Source organism: Lissotriton helveticus, chromosome 7, assembly GCF_964261635.1.
Source record: "Lissotriton helveticus chromosome 7, aLisHel1.1, whole genome shotgun sequence".
In the NCBI taxonomy this organism is placed as follows: Eukaryota; Metazoa; Chordata; class Amphibia; order Caudata; family Salamandridae; genus Lissotriton; species Lissotriton helveticus.
The window spans coordinates 1,056,101,857-1,056,118,639 of NC_136068.1; the positions used below are offsets into that span (position 1 = coordinate 1,056,101,857).

Here is a 16,783-nt window from a genome sequence, read left to right on the forward strand (position 1 = left end):
TTGGACCTAACCTTGCATGGTGGCACTGAGCCTAATAAAGCGGAGGTGTTGCTCCCAGCTTGGTCCCCGGCGGACCCCGCTGCTGCAGGCGTTGGTTTTTTTCCTGAAAAAAGTGTCTGTGGGCACACCAGTCTCCTTGGTAAGTGGTGCCACTTGCTTCTTCTGCTCCTTCTTACTGCCAGTGGCAACTTTCTTTGTAGAGGAGCTACGGCCACCTTTCTTTGGGACCATCTTCTTTAGATGTAAGAACAGCAGGCCGCAGTTGCACGAGTTGCAGAGTTGTCTGTGGCCACACGTGACGTCACGTGACGTTGTGCTGCACACAACGCTGCAGGACTTCTTCCTGGCACTGGTGGTTCTCTTGTGCACCTAAAAGCAAAGGAAGCCAGAGGAACATCAGTTAAACACCCCAAAAAGTCATTAAATACACAAAAATTACCACAATCCAATGCCATCCATGCTCTCAATGATGTTTAAATTCAAGACACCTCACAGAAAGACTAGGTCCTTGGACCACTGAGTACCCCTGGGCATAATGGTTGAAAGCAAGGCAAACTGGGTGCAGGCCTGAGCACACTGCCTGGCTTCAAAATGGCCCCTTGACCCCCACCACATGGCCAGGCCCTGCCTGGACCAGGCCTCAAAATGGCCCCCACCCACATGGTCAGGCCCCAACAGCATCCAAAAAGTCGAAAATTACACAAAATCACCACAATCAAATGCCATCCATGCCCTCAATGATGTTTAAATTCAAGACACCCCACAGAAAGACTAGGTCCATGGACCACTGAGTCCCCCTGGGCATAATGGTAGAAAGCAAGGCAAACTGGGTGCAGGCCTGAGCACACTCACTGCCTGGCTTCAAAATGGCCCTTGACCCACACCACATGGCCAGGCCCTGCCTGGACCAGGCCTCAAAATGGTCCCCACCCACATGGCCAGGCCCCAACAACACCTCAAAAAGTAAAAAAAAACCACAAAAATTACCACAATCCAATGCCATCCATGCTCTCAATGATGGTTAAATTCAAGACACCTCACAGAAAGACTAGGTCCTTGGACCACTGAGTACCCCTGGGCATAATGGTTGAAAGCAAGGCAAACTGGGTGCAGGCCTGAGCACACTGCCTGGCTTCAAAATGGCCCCTTGACCCCCACCACATGGCCAGGCCCTGCCTGGACCAGGCCTCAAAATGGCCCCCACCCACATGGTCAGGCCCCAACAGCATCCAAAAAGTCAAAAAACACACAAAATCACCACAATCAAATGCCATCCATGCCCTCAATGATGTTTAAATTCAAGACACCCCACAGAAAGACTAGGTCCATGGACCACTGAGTCCCCCTGGGCATAATGGTAGAAAGCAAGGCAAACTGGGTGCAGGCCTGAGCACACTCACTGCCTGGCTTCAAAATGGCCCTTGACCCACACCACATGGCCAGGCCCTGCCTGGACCAGGCCTCAAAATGGCCCCCACCCACATGGCCAGGCCCCAACAACACCTCAAAAAGTTAAAAAAAACCCACAAAAATCACCACAATCCAATGCGATACATTCCCTCAATGATGCTTAAATTCAAGACACCCCACAGAAAGACTTGGTCCATGGAACACTGAGTACCCCTGGGCATAATGGTTGAAAGCAAGGCAAACTGGGTGCAGGCCTGAGCACACTGCCTGGTTTCAAAATGGCCCCTTGACCCCCACCACATGGCCAGGCCCTGCCTGGCCCAGGCCTCAAAATGGCCCCACCCACATGGCCAGGCCCCAACAACACCCCAAAAAGTCAGAAAACACACAAAAATCACCACAATCCAATGCCATCCATGCCCTCAATGATGTTTAAATTCAAGACACCCCACAGAAAGACTTGGTCCATGCACCACTCAATACCCCTGGGCCTACTGGCTAGTGAGGCTTTACAGGCACCCCAAAATAAAAATAAAAAAATCAACATATAACAGTGAGGTAAAATTCCATGACATAAATGAGATTTAAGTTAAAACAAATCACAGAAACAGTTGTATCATGCATCCATGACTAACCCTGGGCCTACTGGATACTGTGGCCACCCACAATATATTTTTTTTTAAGTTGTGAAAAAAGTTTTAAAATTGTAGTTGCCGCAACTGCAATGCCCCAAACAAACAACACCAAAAAGTCGTCAAATACAAATATCCAGCAGCAGCCACAAAAAGTAATCCTTCCAGCTCCAGATCCAAATCAAAAGTGACCAGGACATGGACAAAGCACTGGGAGGAACTTCCGGGTTTGCTGATTTCTACCCATCTCCGCACGTCGGATGGATCGGTGTTTTCTCTGACATCGTAACATCTTGAAGGAGCTGACTGAAAAATGAAAAAACAGCCATTTTGTGGCATTTCCTAACGAGCGTTCCCCTCTCTAAGTTTATCAGACTCTGCAGTACCAGATCCAAGTACTTTATGAGTCAGAGTGGATGGCTACAACCTCTATTGTAGAGTGGGTGTGCATTTCCTTTTGAAAAACTGTCGGCGAGCCGTCTTTCTTGATTGTTTTGAATACTTACCTGTATACGCTCAGTGTTTGCTGCTATATTCCTCCAACGATTAGAGGCACGTGGAACGTCGCTAAAGAAATTCCGTTTGGAGACCTCAAAAGTTTAACTTGCTTGTGCTAATTGTATGCTGTTCTATCGTCCCCCTCCCCTATGCTGTGTGCCCCGATGAAGCTGTGGCCTGAGACCTGGCATTGCACCGAAACGAGCGTCGGCGTTTTGAGTCTGTCCTGCTATTTTGTCATCTAATCTCCTATCCTATGTTTGGAGACGATTCAGGACAGAATATATGTACAACATCTGGCTACTGAAGTATGATGTGTATGGAATGGATGAGTATGATAGAATTTATTGAGTCTCGGGATGCTTTAAGAATGTATGTGTCTGTGGAGTAGTTTGATTGAATCTGTGTAGGGTTGTGTGGGATGTTTTTTGAAATATTTCTGTGCATATTATAATTGCTATGTCAGTCGTGTTGATAAAATGATATATTTATACTGAAGAAAAGAAATAAAATATGAATATTTTTCTATAATGTTTTGATTCTGACTATTGTTTTGTTTCTGGTTCCAGTGAGCTCATTCCTGCCAAGAGTAAATACAGGACTCAAGTAGAGCCTCAATATAATTCTGAAGGGGCAGACTGTTTTATTTTTTGAAAAAGCACTGGGAGGACCCTGCTGGACAGGAACAGGAAGTTGGAGACCCTGGGGCACTTCCTTCCTCCCCCCCCCCCCCAAAAATGGACTCCTTGCACCAAAAAGTGCAGCCAAATGGCAATCTGAGGAGTTATTCTGATCAAAATCATCATTTTCAGAAGGTTTATGCTGCCTGCGGTGGATTTCTTGTGCAGAATTGCAATTTTTGCAAGTTCGGGAAAGCGAGCTGTTCAAATCTCCCGCCGGAAGTCAGCTGCGCGCCGCATCTACGTGTTCGGCATTGTTTACTCCAGTGATGCGTGATCGCGGGCCCTTATGACATACTTGCGTTGTCAAACTCTCGCTGTGCAAGATGGCGGGCCGCGATGACGTAATCGCGGTCGAAAAACTCTCGCGCGATCACGCAGCAAGATCCAAAACGGCGCAGCACACGCAAACCGTGGAGAAAAACAACTCGGCAAACACAGAATATCGGTTAGTCAACGCCGCGCGCGCGATATTGTATTTTTCAAGCACGACCAATCAAAAAAATCCGCCAACTTGCGAATTTACGGATTTTTGGGCAAATTCGCGGGATTTGCTGGCTGCGAAATTGCCAAAAATCCTCAAATTCCGCGAACTAAACGGATTTTGCGCCCACGCTTAATTTTTAGCCTCCTACATCTCAAATGCATAAATACCGGTCGGTAACAGGAAATTTACCGAATTTGGGCCGTTACCGACCGGTATTTAGCTACCTACATATGGCCCTTAATTTGGAAAATGCTATGTTGCTGTATATGTGCTTTGTCTGTCTCTGTCAAAATGTAAGCTAAATGGAGGTTGGGTAGACATGATGTATCCATGCCGCCTCTGAAAGTGTTTTTGTTGCACTCCAACGTAATTTATGTATTTTTTTTCTCCTTGATTTTTCAATATCTCTTTTGTTTTTCCATCTACAATTGCAGGCCGGCCCTTACCTTGTGGTATGCTGGGAAAAACAACTCACACTTACCTTACCAATCCGCATCCACCAGGCAGGCAGTGGCGGCACACAAGATTGCTGAACGGAGCGTCCATGGAAGGGAGAACCAAGAGGAATGCGAAGGAACAACTCCCCAATTTGACCAGGATAACATACAAAACAGTATCAACATTCATCATCTTTTAAATAATTTGATACATTTTTTATCTTCAAACATTATGACTATGTGTTGTTGTTATTCTGTTTGCTTTCTGCTTATAATTCTTCCCTACAGCTATTTTTAAATTTTCTTTGCTAGCTGTAAAAATAAGCTCAGCACAACAGAAAAGAAATTATGTCATTTGGGTCTCTCTGAGGGCAGACAGGCAAGGCAAATTGCATAATATATGGCTGCCTTGTACTGTCTAATTGTCTAGCAGTAGCTAGTTAGTAAGTACTACTTATCATTAATCATTAAGTTGTCATCATCATGCAAGCATTTGCTTTTCCTCCCTTGACAGATTTATGGATATAGTCGTCTGCCAAGATTGTGTTTTGTTGTTTGTCCATGCGTAGAGTTTTTCTTTGTCAAACCTTTCCCCCAACCCCCCTTCCCAACCATACATAAAAAACGTAACCCTCATCCCCCGGGCTGTGTGATTTATATTGAGGTGTGACTAAATTCATTGTACACTAATAATTGATCACACGCTTGCTGGGGCGGATGTGGTGAAAGCAACACTAATTAAATTTCAAGGCAGGAATAGGATCTTCTTCTGCTTGCCCACCCATGCTCAGTATATTTAAATTGCAAGTAAATTTTTTTGCCAAGGGAACCTAATCCATCATAATTAATTTCTGGCATCGATTGGATTCATCAACATCCTCCTACACAGCACTAAAGGTTACGCTTGTGTCGAGTGACCCGACTAAACTACAGTTTGTAACTTGTTGTACTAGGCTATCTTCGTCACCAATATGGTTTAATTACTTCATTATACTACTCCTCCCAGAGTCTCTCACAGGCGACTGACTGTCTCATTTTCTTTTTTGCAAATGCTACTGTCAGTGTCAACTACTACCACCACAACCATGGCATCTCCATTCTCTTGGGAAACTAAACCATTATGCCATGCAGCCATCGCAGTGCCTAACTTAAACATCAATCACAGATAAGATAAGAAGTTTGGCGGAGGTATAATAATGGACTAGGAGGAGAGACTGACAGTACTATTAGGACAAGCCACTCAGTGAAGGGTACCGCATCTATATGTTTGATTTAAATAATCTGCAGATTTTGTAACACACAAACACTAGCTGAGGACCTGCAGCAGCAAGGAAACCATGTGATGTAAAACAGTAACCCCCCCACAAAACATTAACAACATGTGCTGTGTTTAAGTATAAATATAATTTAATACCCAAACAAAAATAAACTATGTAAAAAATCCCACAACACCTGACGCACCCCTCTCCCTAACCCCAACCACTGTCCAAAACGAGAAAGTCCAACCAATGTCCAAAATGTCCATAACAATAAACGCCAACATTCTTTTCCCAGCCACCAAAAAAAGGATTAAAAAAGGGTAATCCAACAGGGTGTTAAAGTTATCAGCGGGCTCTTCTGATTTCCTCTCCAGGACCTTGATCTTCTTCTCCACTGCTCCTCTAGACGCGCATTTCAGAGGAGAATGCGGCACGCATATGCCCTGCAGTTACATTCACAGAGGGGCCAGCAGTGCTGGGTGTTGAAGTGCGGTGGCGAGCAGCTGCCTGACCGCGGCACCGTATCACTGGAGGGGCCTGGCGACCGCAGCTGCAGCCTCCTCCTCCTCGGCCAGAACCACCAGTTGCCGGTATTCTTGGCAGATGGCCTCCAGCTTCCGGCACCGGGCCATGGCTGACAACTCCTTCCTGGTTGGTTTTGCTTGGGAAGGAGGAGCTATATCAAGAAAGAAAAAAATACTATTATACTCAATACTCTTAGCAAAACAGTAACACAAAATTAATTCAACACATAGGGGCACAGTAGCACTAGCAAGCACAGTACATAACATTTGTAGTATGTATCTATCCTCCCACTTACTCAGCCTCTAACATTTGTGGGAGTTTCAGGCATTATACTAGCACTATGGGATCGAGTACACAGTACACCAATCTTCTTCTATTCTCTTGTTTAGCGAAACTACATAACCTTGTTATAACCGGCATGCTAGCTTAGGCAGCTTGCACCCAAGCAAACATACTTGAGTCACGAAGCAGACTCACATTAGATTTGTTTACTACTGACTGCAGGTGGGAAAGCTGGTATTTTTCTTTTACGGGTGGCACTGACCATACTCTATTACATTAAGGGCACCTGCTCAATTTTACTTTCATCCTGCCCTGACTACTACAAAAAGGCAGATAATATCTGATCCAATGAGCATTGCTTATATATGGAATGACATGAGCTACTTAGTTTTGATTGATTGTGTAACCAGCCGATAGGCCACCAATGGCAGGCTGGCTGACATGACACAGTCGAAAATAAATGAACATAGGTAGGGAGTGGTCCTTGGCGTCAGTGGAAGGCACTTAATAACTACATACATACACAATATATATGCTGTGCACGCAAACTACTGTGAGTCAAGGGAGTATTCTGAAAATACAACTTGTATTCTCCTCGGCTTTGCTACTCTGGTGTGGTGTCTTTTATATTCTCTTCAAACTAAAACTCTCATCCAGTGACAGTCTCCACCTATGCTATCTATGATGAATACCATCCAGGCATCCATCCATTCAAAGTAAATGTCAATCATTCTTCTTAATCTCTCAACAAACCTTAGTTTATTTCAGTAACAACAAACATTTATTCTTTTTTTTAAACCACCACCCATGCGTCCTTCCTTCCTTGCTTGCCTTGGCTTCGAGTTTGACCCAAACATCACTGAGGAGTCTTGCTATCCACCAATACAGTTTAACCCACACAAGCAGGCATCTTTTCTTTCACCTTCCACCCATCCTTCAACCACCCATGCATCTGATTCCTTTCAGCCACCTATGCATGCATCCCACGGATCCTTCCCCGCCAGTCATATTACATTTCGCCCGTCCTTCCTCCTTCCACCATTCTTTCCCTTTTTGTTCAACACATCCATCAAGGTCATCTGATCTGTCTTCTCCATGACACTTTCACAGCTGAGTTGAAGTCAGATAGAAGAGGCCATTGGTTACTTAATTCCCGCCGCTAATGCTATTGCTGATGCTAAGTAAAGGGTGTCTTCTTCAACCGTTGTTCACAACTACTTCTTACTTACTAAGTCTCAACAGTACTGTGTACACCCTTGCAGCGAGTGTAATGTCAATAAGTAAGGAATATAACTTACCACCGCCCGCCACTGCTCCTGGCTCACCCTCTGCAGCTCCTGCAGCTGCCGCATCTCCTGTTCACTCTGAAATGGCCACGTCGCCATCGCCGCTGGCCCCGGCCCTGGTGGTCGGTAGTTCGCATAGAAAAAACATTCCACATTTTTTAGATGCCATATACACCTCCCCCTATTTATTGTTTTTCACTAGCAAGATTGAAAAAAAGTTAATACATGCATATGCAACATACACCACTAGTACAAATCAGGTACTAGAGTAGAGTAGACACTAGTACTGTTATATGGTCCCTAGGTTCATTCTAGTCTTTGCTAAGTTAGCCTCAACCATGCAACCATTTTAGCTTTGTGTCTTTTATTTTTGCACACGTTACCTCGCAGCTTGTTGTGTAAGATGCCTTTGAGCCCACATGAGTTCATACTGCTTGTAGGAGAGTAGGATCTGCTTACAATGGTTACCTCCACTTTTAGCTGGTGTTTCACTGTTTTTCGACTTTGTCTACTTGGGGCCCTGCTAACCAGGACCCCAGCCTAGTGCTCCCTCTCTAAATTGATTGTATGTACTTTAGGTATACTCCAGATTGGTTACTGGGTTACCCTTGTGAGCCCCTAGTAAATGGTACCTCAGGTACTAAGGGCATAGGTACCGCAGAGGCCTACCGGGGGCTGAAGCATGTATTATGCCACCCCTGGGAAGCCTTCCAAAATGACATCACAGGCCTTTTACTGCAGCCTGGGTAAGGTGGTGCTTGCACCTCTTACTAAGATATAGGCTACCTATATCTACCTGTAAAATACAGACACATATAAACCTATGTCACTCCTATGGCAGTCCTTAACAATCCTGAAGGCAGAGTGCTTGGTTTTGTGTGAGAGGGTGCCCAAGCATGAGCTGAACCCCTCTGCAGCTTTCGGAATCCCTTCTCTGTAGCTGTTCATTGATACGGTCATACCATATACTCTTAAGTGCATTATAACCTCGCGGTAAATGCTAACTTTGGAACGGCTTCATTAAAACATGTCGTGTTTGGTGTCAAACACTTTGGAATCCTACCGCCCCTCCAGTCCTGGAAGCGGTGGTAGAATTCCACCCTTCTAGAGGGAGAAGACATGTACACATGGACTCCTGTACTCAGAGAGTAGAGACCCCAAGCCTGGTACAGCCAGGAGGTTGGTTATAACGCTAAAGTTCAAGGGCTTCCTATTGACACTAGCCCATGATATTCCTTTAGCAGGACACCTGGGCCAGAACAAGACCTGGGTCAAAATTGTCCCTCACTTTCACTGGCCCCTCCTGTCTGAAGACACTAAGGAGTTTTTTCAACAAAAACAAAACACCAGCGCACATCACATATAGTCACTTTTATCCTTGTGCAGTCAGCACTTCTCTTCAATTTGTATTCTCGCAGAAACACTCCTTTCCAATCCAAGTGTTTTGCCCTTCGCGGGCTTCCTCGAGGCTAAGTCACAACATATTGAGCACTATAGTAATTAAAGCACAGGTTTGCCACTGTACGTGATTCTTTGTACAAGATTCACCAAGAATATAATCCAATTTATCCGAGCAAGTGAAATGAAAGTCTAATCCTCTTTGTTTTCTATAGTCGTGGATCCATGATAAGTTCCAACATAAGCACCTGAAACTTCATCACATCTCCATATCCGGCTTCGATACAAATTTCCGCTGTGGAGCACTGTGTTTTAAAAGAAATAAAATCTGAATTTCTACACATCGTGACTCTCTTGGATTGGAAAGGAGTGTTTCTGCTTGAATACAAATTTAAGAAAAGTGCTGACTGCACAAGGATAAAAGTGACTATATGTGATGTGCGCTGGTGTTTTGTTTTTGTTGATGTGACATTCTGCAATGCTGTTGGTGGGAGGAAAGTCTTTTTTGATGCTTGAGGTGGATAAGCATCCAACACCAAAGATGCACTCAATACTCAATATTTTGAACTTCGTATTCAGATGAACTTTTTCTATAATAAAGGGACATGATTTGATGTGCAGATCTTTAATAGCAAATCCACCTTCATGTGTTTATTACACAAAGGAGTTTTGTCACTGCTGTGTAACCTGTCAAGCCAGTGGTAAGGCAGGTGGCACTACAAAGGCCCCCCTGATACCACTACCTGTGGTGGGGGTTCCCTTTGAAAGAGTGGGGATTGACATTGTTGGACCAATGGATCCTCAGACAGCATCTGGGCGCATGTTTATCCAAGAGCCCTCTTAAGAGTGTTCTCAAGAGTGGGTTTCCCTAAGGAGGCAGTATCTGACAGAGATGCAAACTTTTTCTAGCTACTTGACTGCAATGTGGAAGGAGTGTGGAGTGAATTACAAATTCGCCACACACTATTACCCACAATGCAATGGTTTAGTTGAAAGATTCAGCAAAACCTTAAAGGGTATGATCAAGGCTCTCCCAGAAAAGCTTAGGTGGAGATGGGACATCCTGCTACCCTGCCTTTTGTTTGCATACATAGAGGTTCCTCAGAAGGGGGTTGACTACAGCCCTTTTGAACTTCTGTTTGGGCATCCTGTAAGAGGCCCACTGTGTTTGGTGAAGGAGGGTTGGGAGTTAATTCTCAAACCTCCCAAACAGGACATTGTGGACTATGTACTTGGTCTCCGCTCCAGGATGGCTGAGTGCATGAAAAAGGCAACTAAACACCTTGAGGCTAGCCAGGAATTACAGAAAGCCTGACATGACCAAAAGGCTGTACTGACTGTTTACCAACCATGACAGAAAGTGTAGGTGTTGGAGCCTCTGACCCCAGCAGCTCTCCAAGACAAGTGGAGTGGACCGCACACTATTGTTGAACAGAAGGGAGAAGTTACCTATTTGGTAGATCTTGGAACTCCCAGGATCCCCCATAGGGTGCTTCATGTCAACAGACTGAAACCAAATGTTGACAGGACAGACATGAGCTTGCTCATGGCTACTGATGGACAGGAGGAAGAGAGTGGCCCTCTTCCAGACCTGCTCTCTCAGAACCCTGATGATGGATCAGTAGATGGAGTAGCCTTGGCAGGCAGCCTCACTGACCAGCAGCAAACTGTTTGCAGTCAAGTTCTCACACAGTTCAGTCATATGTTTTCCCTGACTCCGAGTCAGACTACCTGGTGCACTCATGAAGTTGACACTGGGGACAGTCTGCCTATTAAAAATACGATTTATAGGCAACCTGATCATGTTAGGGACTGTATTGGGGCTGAAGTCCAGAAAATATTGGGTTTGGGAGTGATTGAACCCTCAGATAGCCCATGGGCTATTCCAGTAGTCTTGGTACCCAAACCTCACACCCAGGGTGGTAAGAGAAAGATGAAGTTTTGTGTAGACTACAGGGGTCTCAATGCACTCACCAGGACTGATGCCCATCTAATTCCCAGAGCAGATGAGTTGGCCTCTGCCAAATTTCTGAGCACATTTGATCTCACAACTGGCTACTGGCAGATCAGATTAGCTGATGATGCAAAGCCAAAGACAGTATTCTCAACCCCTAGTGGACATTATCAATTTGTGGTAATGCTCTTTGCTCTGAAGAATGCACCTGCCACTTTTCAAAGGTTGGTGAACAAAGTCCTAACAGGCCTGAAAGACTACAGTGCAGCATATCTAGCTGATATTACTGTCTTTAGCTCCACCTGGGAGGATCACCTGGTCCACCTGAGAAATGTTTTGTAGGCCCTGCAGAAAGCAGGCCTAACTATCAAGGCTACTAAGTGCCAAATAGGGCAGAGACAGGTTGTATACCTGGGCCACCTTGTAGGTTCAACCATTGCAGAGCAAAATCCAAACCATCATGGAATGGGTTGCTCCAACTACCCAGACTCAGGTCAGAGCTTTCTTGGGCCTGACTGGGTACTACAGAAGATTTGTCTAGGGGTATGGATCCATTGTGACACCCCTGAATGACTTAACTTCTAAAAGAATGCCTAAGAAAGTTCAGTGGACAGTCAGCTGTCAAAAGGCATTTGATGACATTAAGCAGGCCATGTGCACTGCACCAATTCTGCAAAGTCTTAAATACTCCAGAGAATTCATTGTCCAAACAGATGCATCTGAGTTGGGGGTAGCGGCTGTGCTGTCACAATTGAATGGTAAAGTTCAGGACCAGCCAGTAGCTTTTATTAGCAGAAGGCTTACCCCTAGAGAGAAACGTTGGTCAGTTATTGAGAGGGAGGCCTTTGCTGTGGTTTGGGCTCTGAAGAAGCTGAGGCCATACTTGTGTGCCACTCACTTCCCTGTTCAGACTGACCAAAAGCCCCTCTTATGGCTAAAACAGATGAAGAGTAAAAAACCCAAACTTTTAAGGTGGTCCATTTCCCTACAGAGGATGGACTATACAGTGGAACATAGACCTGGGAGTAACCATGCCAATGCAGATGGACTCTCCAGATATTTCCACTTAGAACATGAAGACTCAACTGGTCAAGGTTGGTTTAATGTCCCTGCGTTGGGGAGGGGGGGGTGTAGGAGAGTAGGATCTGCTTACTATGGTTACCCCCAATTTTTGCTGGTGTTTCACTGTTTTTCGACTTTAGTCTGGCTGGGGCCCTGCTAACCAGGACCTCATCCTAGCTGCTTCCTCCCTAAATTGATTGCATGTACTTTAGGTACACTCCAGATTGATTACTGGGTTACCCTTGTGAGTTCCTAGTATATGGTACCTTAGGTACCAAGGACATAGGTACCCAAGAGGCCTACCAGGGGCTGAAGCATGAATTATGCCACCCCTAGGAAGCCTTCCAAAATGGCACCACAGGTCTGCTACTGCAGCCTGGGTAAGGTGGTGCTTGCACCCCTTACTAAGATATAGACTACCTATATCTACCTTTAAAATACAGACACATATAAACCTATAAGTCACTACTCTGGCAGGCCCTAACAATCCTGAAGGCCGAGTGCTTGGTTTTGTGTGAGAGGGTGCCCAAGCATGAGCTGAGCCCCTCTGCAGCTTTCGGAATCACTTCTCTGTAGCTGTTCTGTGATACAGCCATACCATATACTCTTAAGTGCATTATAACCTCGCGGTAAATGCTAACTTTGGAATGGCTGCCTCAAAACATGTCGTGTTTGGTGTCAAACACTTTGGAATTCTACCCCTCCCCCGCCAGTCCTGGTGACATGGGTAGAATTCCACCCTTCTAGAGGGAGAAGACATGTACACACTGACCTGGCCGGTAATAGTTTAAAAGAGCCCAGCATTACAAACTGAATGCTGCTGTCACAGACACAAGTCTGACCTCCTGCTGCTGGATAAAACTCCGGCAGGGGAGGCCTGGATAATAGGTTTCCTGTCACAGGGAGGTGTAACCACCTCCCCAGACAGGCTTTAGTATATTGGGGCTGGGTGGGTGCATTCAGTACATGCTTTTCAGACAATGCTGGGGGCACACTTGGTGTCCCTGTGCATACCCCAGTTCAAACCGGTTACAGGGGCACTCAGCCCCTGCTCTGGCGCGAAACTGGAGAAAGGGGAAGGGGTGTAACCACCCCCTCCCCAGGTCCTCCCATAGGTGGGACCTTAGAGTTAGTCCAACCCCTAAACTTAGTATAAATATAGGAACCCAGTCCTTAGGACTTCGGATTACCCTGGACGAAATTCTGCAAAATATATCCTGGAACTTCGACATTCTATTTTGACTAGAAGATGGAAGGATCTCCCTTGGGGTCAAGGATTACCTCCACTGTTCAAACAGGCACCAAAGAAGCATCTTGCCGGTCTGCATTTCCAAGACTCCCGCCCGATCCCGAAGGATTTGTGACACAGGACATGGACTTCTAGACATCTCCGAGGCCGACACGAGATCACAGCAAAGCTGAGACCTGTAGCCATCACGAGAGACGTGGGACCCGAACTCCTGGACACTGTGCACATTTGCAAGTGTGTCTACTTCCCGAACTTTCCCAAAGTTTTGCATTGGGCTACTCGTAGTCCAATCCCTGAGCACCATTTGCACCGAAGATTGGGGGCCTATACTCCACTCTACACTTGAGGACCTACAAACGGCGGTGGAGTGGTTTTCACTGGAGGAAGGGTAGAAGGAGTTGTGGAAAGGGCTGAACAGCAGATGCAACAGGAGTATAAAGGGGCCTGGATAGAACTGGTGGATAGAACTCCAAGAGTGTGTGTGGGTCCGCTTCTAGCATTTCTGCTTGAGGCCCCTTCGCAATCCCTGGTCCGTCGACTGGTGGGTCCCCACAAATGTAACTCTTTTGTTTCTTGGGCTTCCCTGGTTGCTCCAGATGTGCCCTGACTCCCCTTCTAAGAGTGAGTCCCTCTGACCTTGCTGGTCTGCTCCGAAGCCAATCTTTGCATTCTGCGTGAATTGCTGTTGCCAAGGCTTGTTGGGTCCAATCTGGATACCGACACCGCAGCACTCTGCATATGACATGGGACAGCTCGAATCCAGCTCTTGGTTGTCGTCGACGCCTTCTGGTCCTCGTGGCTGAAGAGTCAAGCTTCACCTTCTGCACCTGAAATCACCCGACATCGGTTGGCATCTTCTTCTTGCCTCCCTGGTCACTGGCAAGTGACCCAGACTCTGTCCCCTCTGCTTTCAGGTTCTTCAGATCTCCAATCCACCCTTGGATCTATCCAGACACTTTTCACCTGGTCGCTTGCAGCACTTCTTTGCAGCTCTCCATAGGAAACAATGATGAAACCCAACACGAAAAGACACCTATGCACCCGGCTTACCTGGGTGAGGTAACAGGAGTACTTGGGTGCTCCTGGGGGTCATGACTCTCGACCTGTCCAGTTCTCGAGGGGTTTGCTCCTAGTCCACTCCTAAATGTCCCTAATCTTTAAAATTCTAATCCCAACTTTCTCCATAGAAGTCAATGGTGATTCGCAGCTGTGTTTAGACACCTGCGCCCCTACCTTGGGTGGTTCCTGGTTGCCCCAGTGGTTCTACAGGCCCTAGGCTTTGTCTCTATGAATGAAGTGGTACTTATACCACTTTTTTAGTATATGGTTTGTGACGCCCCTTAGGCTAAATGTATACTGTGCTAATTTACAGTGTGCTAAATAAGTTTACTGTATGTACTTTTGCCTCTAGCCTCATAAAGAGATTAGAGGGATGTGTTTAGATTAAATACATATATTTTATATTTATACCTGGTGTGGTTCTCCTTTCATTTGGTCATTACATGAGATTATAGACTGGTAAAACAAGTGGCTTTACATTCCTTCAAGACTTAGCCTGAAGGCTGCTCTCCACAGCTACCACTTGGATAGCTTTCTATATAGGTTGTCTTTAAACCTACTATCAATAAGGGTCGTTTGGACTGGTGCAAGGTGCCCACTAGAATAGTGGACAGCATATGCCAGGCCAACTTCTCACACTGCTAATGTCTGAGCGCTGCGTACAAGGTAAAAAAACAAGCTCTGGTCAGTCCGTATTGCTTAGCCATAACATGCAGCACTTTTTGGCATGACTGAGAAATGCTTGCATTATACTAACGCGCACCATTCTTCTCATAACAGGTGGAAGATTCACTTCTAAGAACCAGAGCTTTGCAGAGCTTATGATGTAACCAGTACTTCTAAGTTCTAGGGTGAGGGGTCCCCCATAATTCGCTTAGAGATCTTCATTTATAATTTTATATAAACTATATTCCTACCATGGGGAGGGTGGTTCTTCCATCACTGTTCAGTTATGATTTCCCCTTTTGTCTTCTATGGACTTGTAGTTGTAACAATGTTTATTGTTTGTTTTAATCTTATGCATTTTACTGTTGGTGCTGGCTCGTAGCCTGCATTATAGAACAACGTACAGAGCTTGTTAGTTGAAAATAAACCTTTTGAACTTACATAGACTCTGTGGTATTTGGTGTGGACTTACACGAGTGAGTGGGAGAAAGGGTGTGCATTGCTTCCGTGACTCTGAGAGGTTGGGAGTGTTATGTTCTGGGTTGTCTAATCATTGGGTATCTTCGGGGGAGTTCGGGGAGCTAATGAGACACTATAGCTAATCGGTCAGGGTTCTATGGAGTGAGGAAGGTCCAACCTCCCATCACCAACGTCATATTTTCTTGTGCATAGTTCTGTATGTGCAGAATTCCTACAACAGTAGTAGTATGTCCTATCCTATAAAAAATAGTAAAATCTGGTTCGGTATTTTGTTGGTGGAAATTGTCGAAAAGCCTCAAGATTAAGAAGACTAGAGGAGGACAACACAAATGACTGGACTCAGTGGGTAGAGCTATTGGTGAATCTGAGTTTTATTTAAAACCTTTTAAGTAAAGAGTGGCCAACTGGGCAAGCTTAGCTACAGAAAGACTAATAGTAGTAGTACAGAGAGTCAAAGCAGAGGCAGCAGGGATAACAAGAATTTAGAAACAGATAGTCTAGATCAAAGAAGATTTTGTAAAAAATAGAATTAGGAAACCATTCGGAAAAAATAAGGTGCAGTAAAAGTTAGGGAAGTATAATTATTAATATTAACAGCTGGAGGACTTACTAGGGCCAGCAGCAGAGCACTCAGTAGAGGAGTGGTCCTGGCCATCAGCTGCTCCCACCAACTCAGACGACCCCGTCTTCTTGCCCCTGGGTGCTGATCATGAAAGATGTAAGAAAGAAAGAGACAAACATGGATGATTGGTGTGAAACAAATAAAATATTTTAAAAAACGCTCCAAAAGACATTTATGGAAACAACAATTGCAATAAAATTGACCCATCTAATCAACTAGTATTGCGGGATTCGCGGACCATCTAGTTATTATTTATGAACACTAATCCAGTGTTCCATTCTGATTCCAGAATACTAACTAAGCCTAAGTACCACCTGACCTAGCCCACCTATTCCAGATGGGCCAATTGTTCACTAAGTCTGCCTTTCCATTTATTTTAGTCACAAAAATGCATAGATGGAGGACATATGCATATATTTGTGCATACACCAAATTGTTGGTTGGTTGCTGCTGATGTTCTGCTAGTGATAAGCCTGTTACCACTCACTAAACAAACTACAAAAGGTTCTACTAAGGACTGGGGTATGCAGCACTCAGCAGCACGTGACATGGCAGAGGATGCGTCACGCAGACCACTAACAAATGAACAACTAATACTAATAAGTTACTAAACCTATCAATTCACCACTATCTCTTCTTAGTGGCAGGAGGACAAAGGAAGGAGTAAAGTCTCTCTAGCATTACTTAACTTAAGTTCTCTAAAGTAAACTCATACATAATCAACAGGCCAAGCGAGCGCAAAGTTGCAAACAAGTAAGATTTGTAGACCCGAGCACCTATGTCATACCAATCACAAA

General features: G+C 45.2%; 1 protein-coding gene across 4 annotated transcripts in view; it reads right to left on the reverse strand.

Annotated features, from left to right (window-relative positions):
- Positions 1-16,783, reverse strand: part of DNAH17 (dynein axonemal heavy chain 17) — a 12,633,448-nt gene that overhangs the window by 7,847,872 nt on the left and 4,768,793 nt on the right. For 3 of the 4 annotated variants that reach the window (XM_078653924.1, XM_078653922.1, XM_078653925.1), the window contains one exon: positions 15,975-16,067. The exons of the other annotated variant lie outside the window; for it this stretch is intronic. In XM_078653924.1, coding sequence (XP_078510050.1) covers positions 15,975-16,067 — 93 coding nt within the window. The remainder of the gene's footprint in view (positions 1-15,974; positions 16,068-16,783) is intronic. 4 annotated transcript variants of the gene reach the window in all.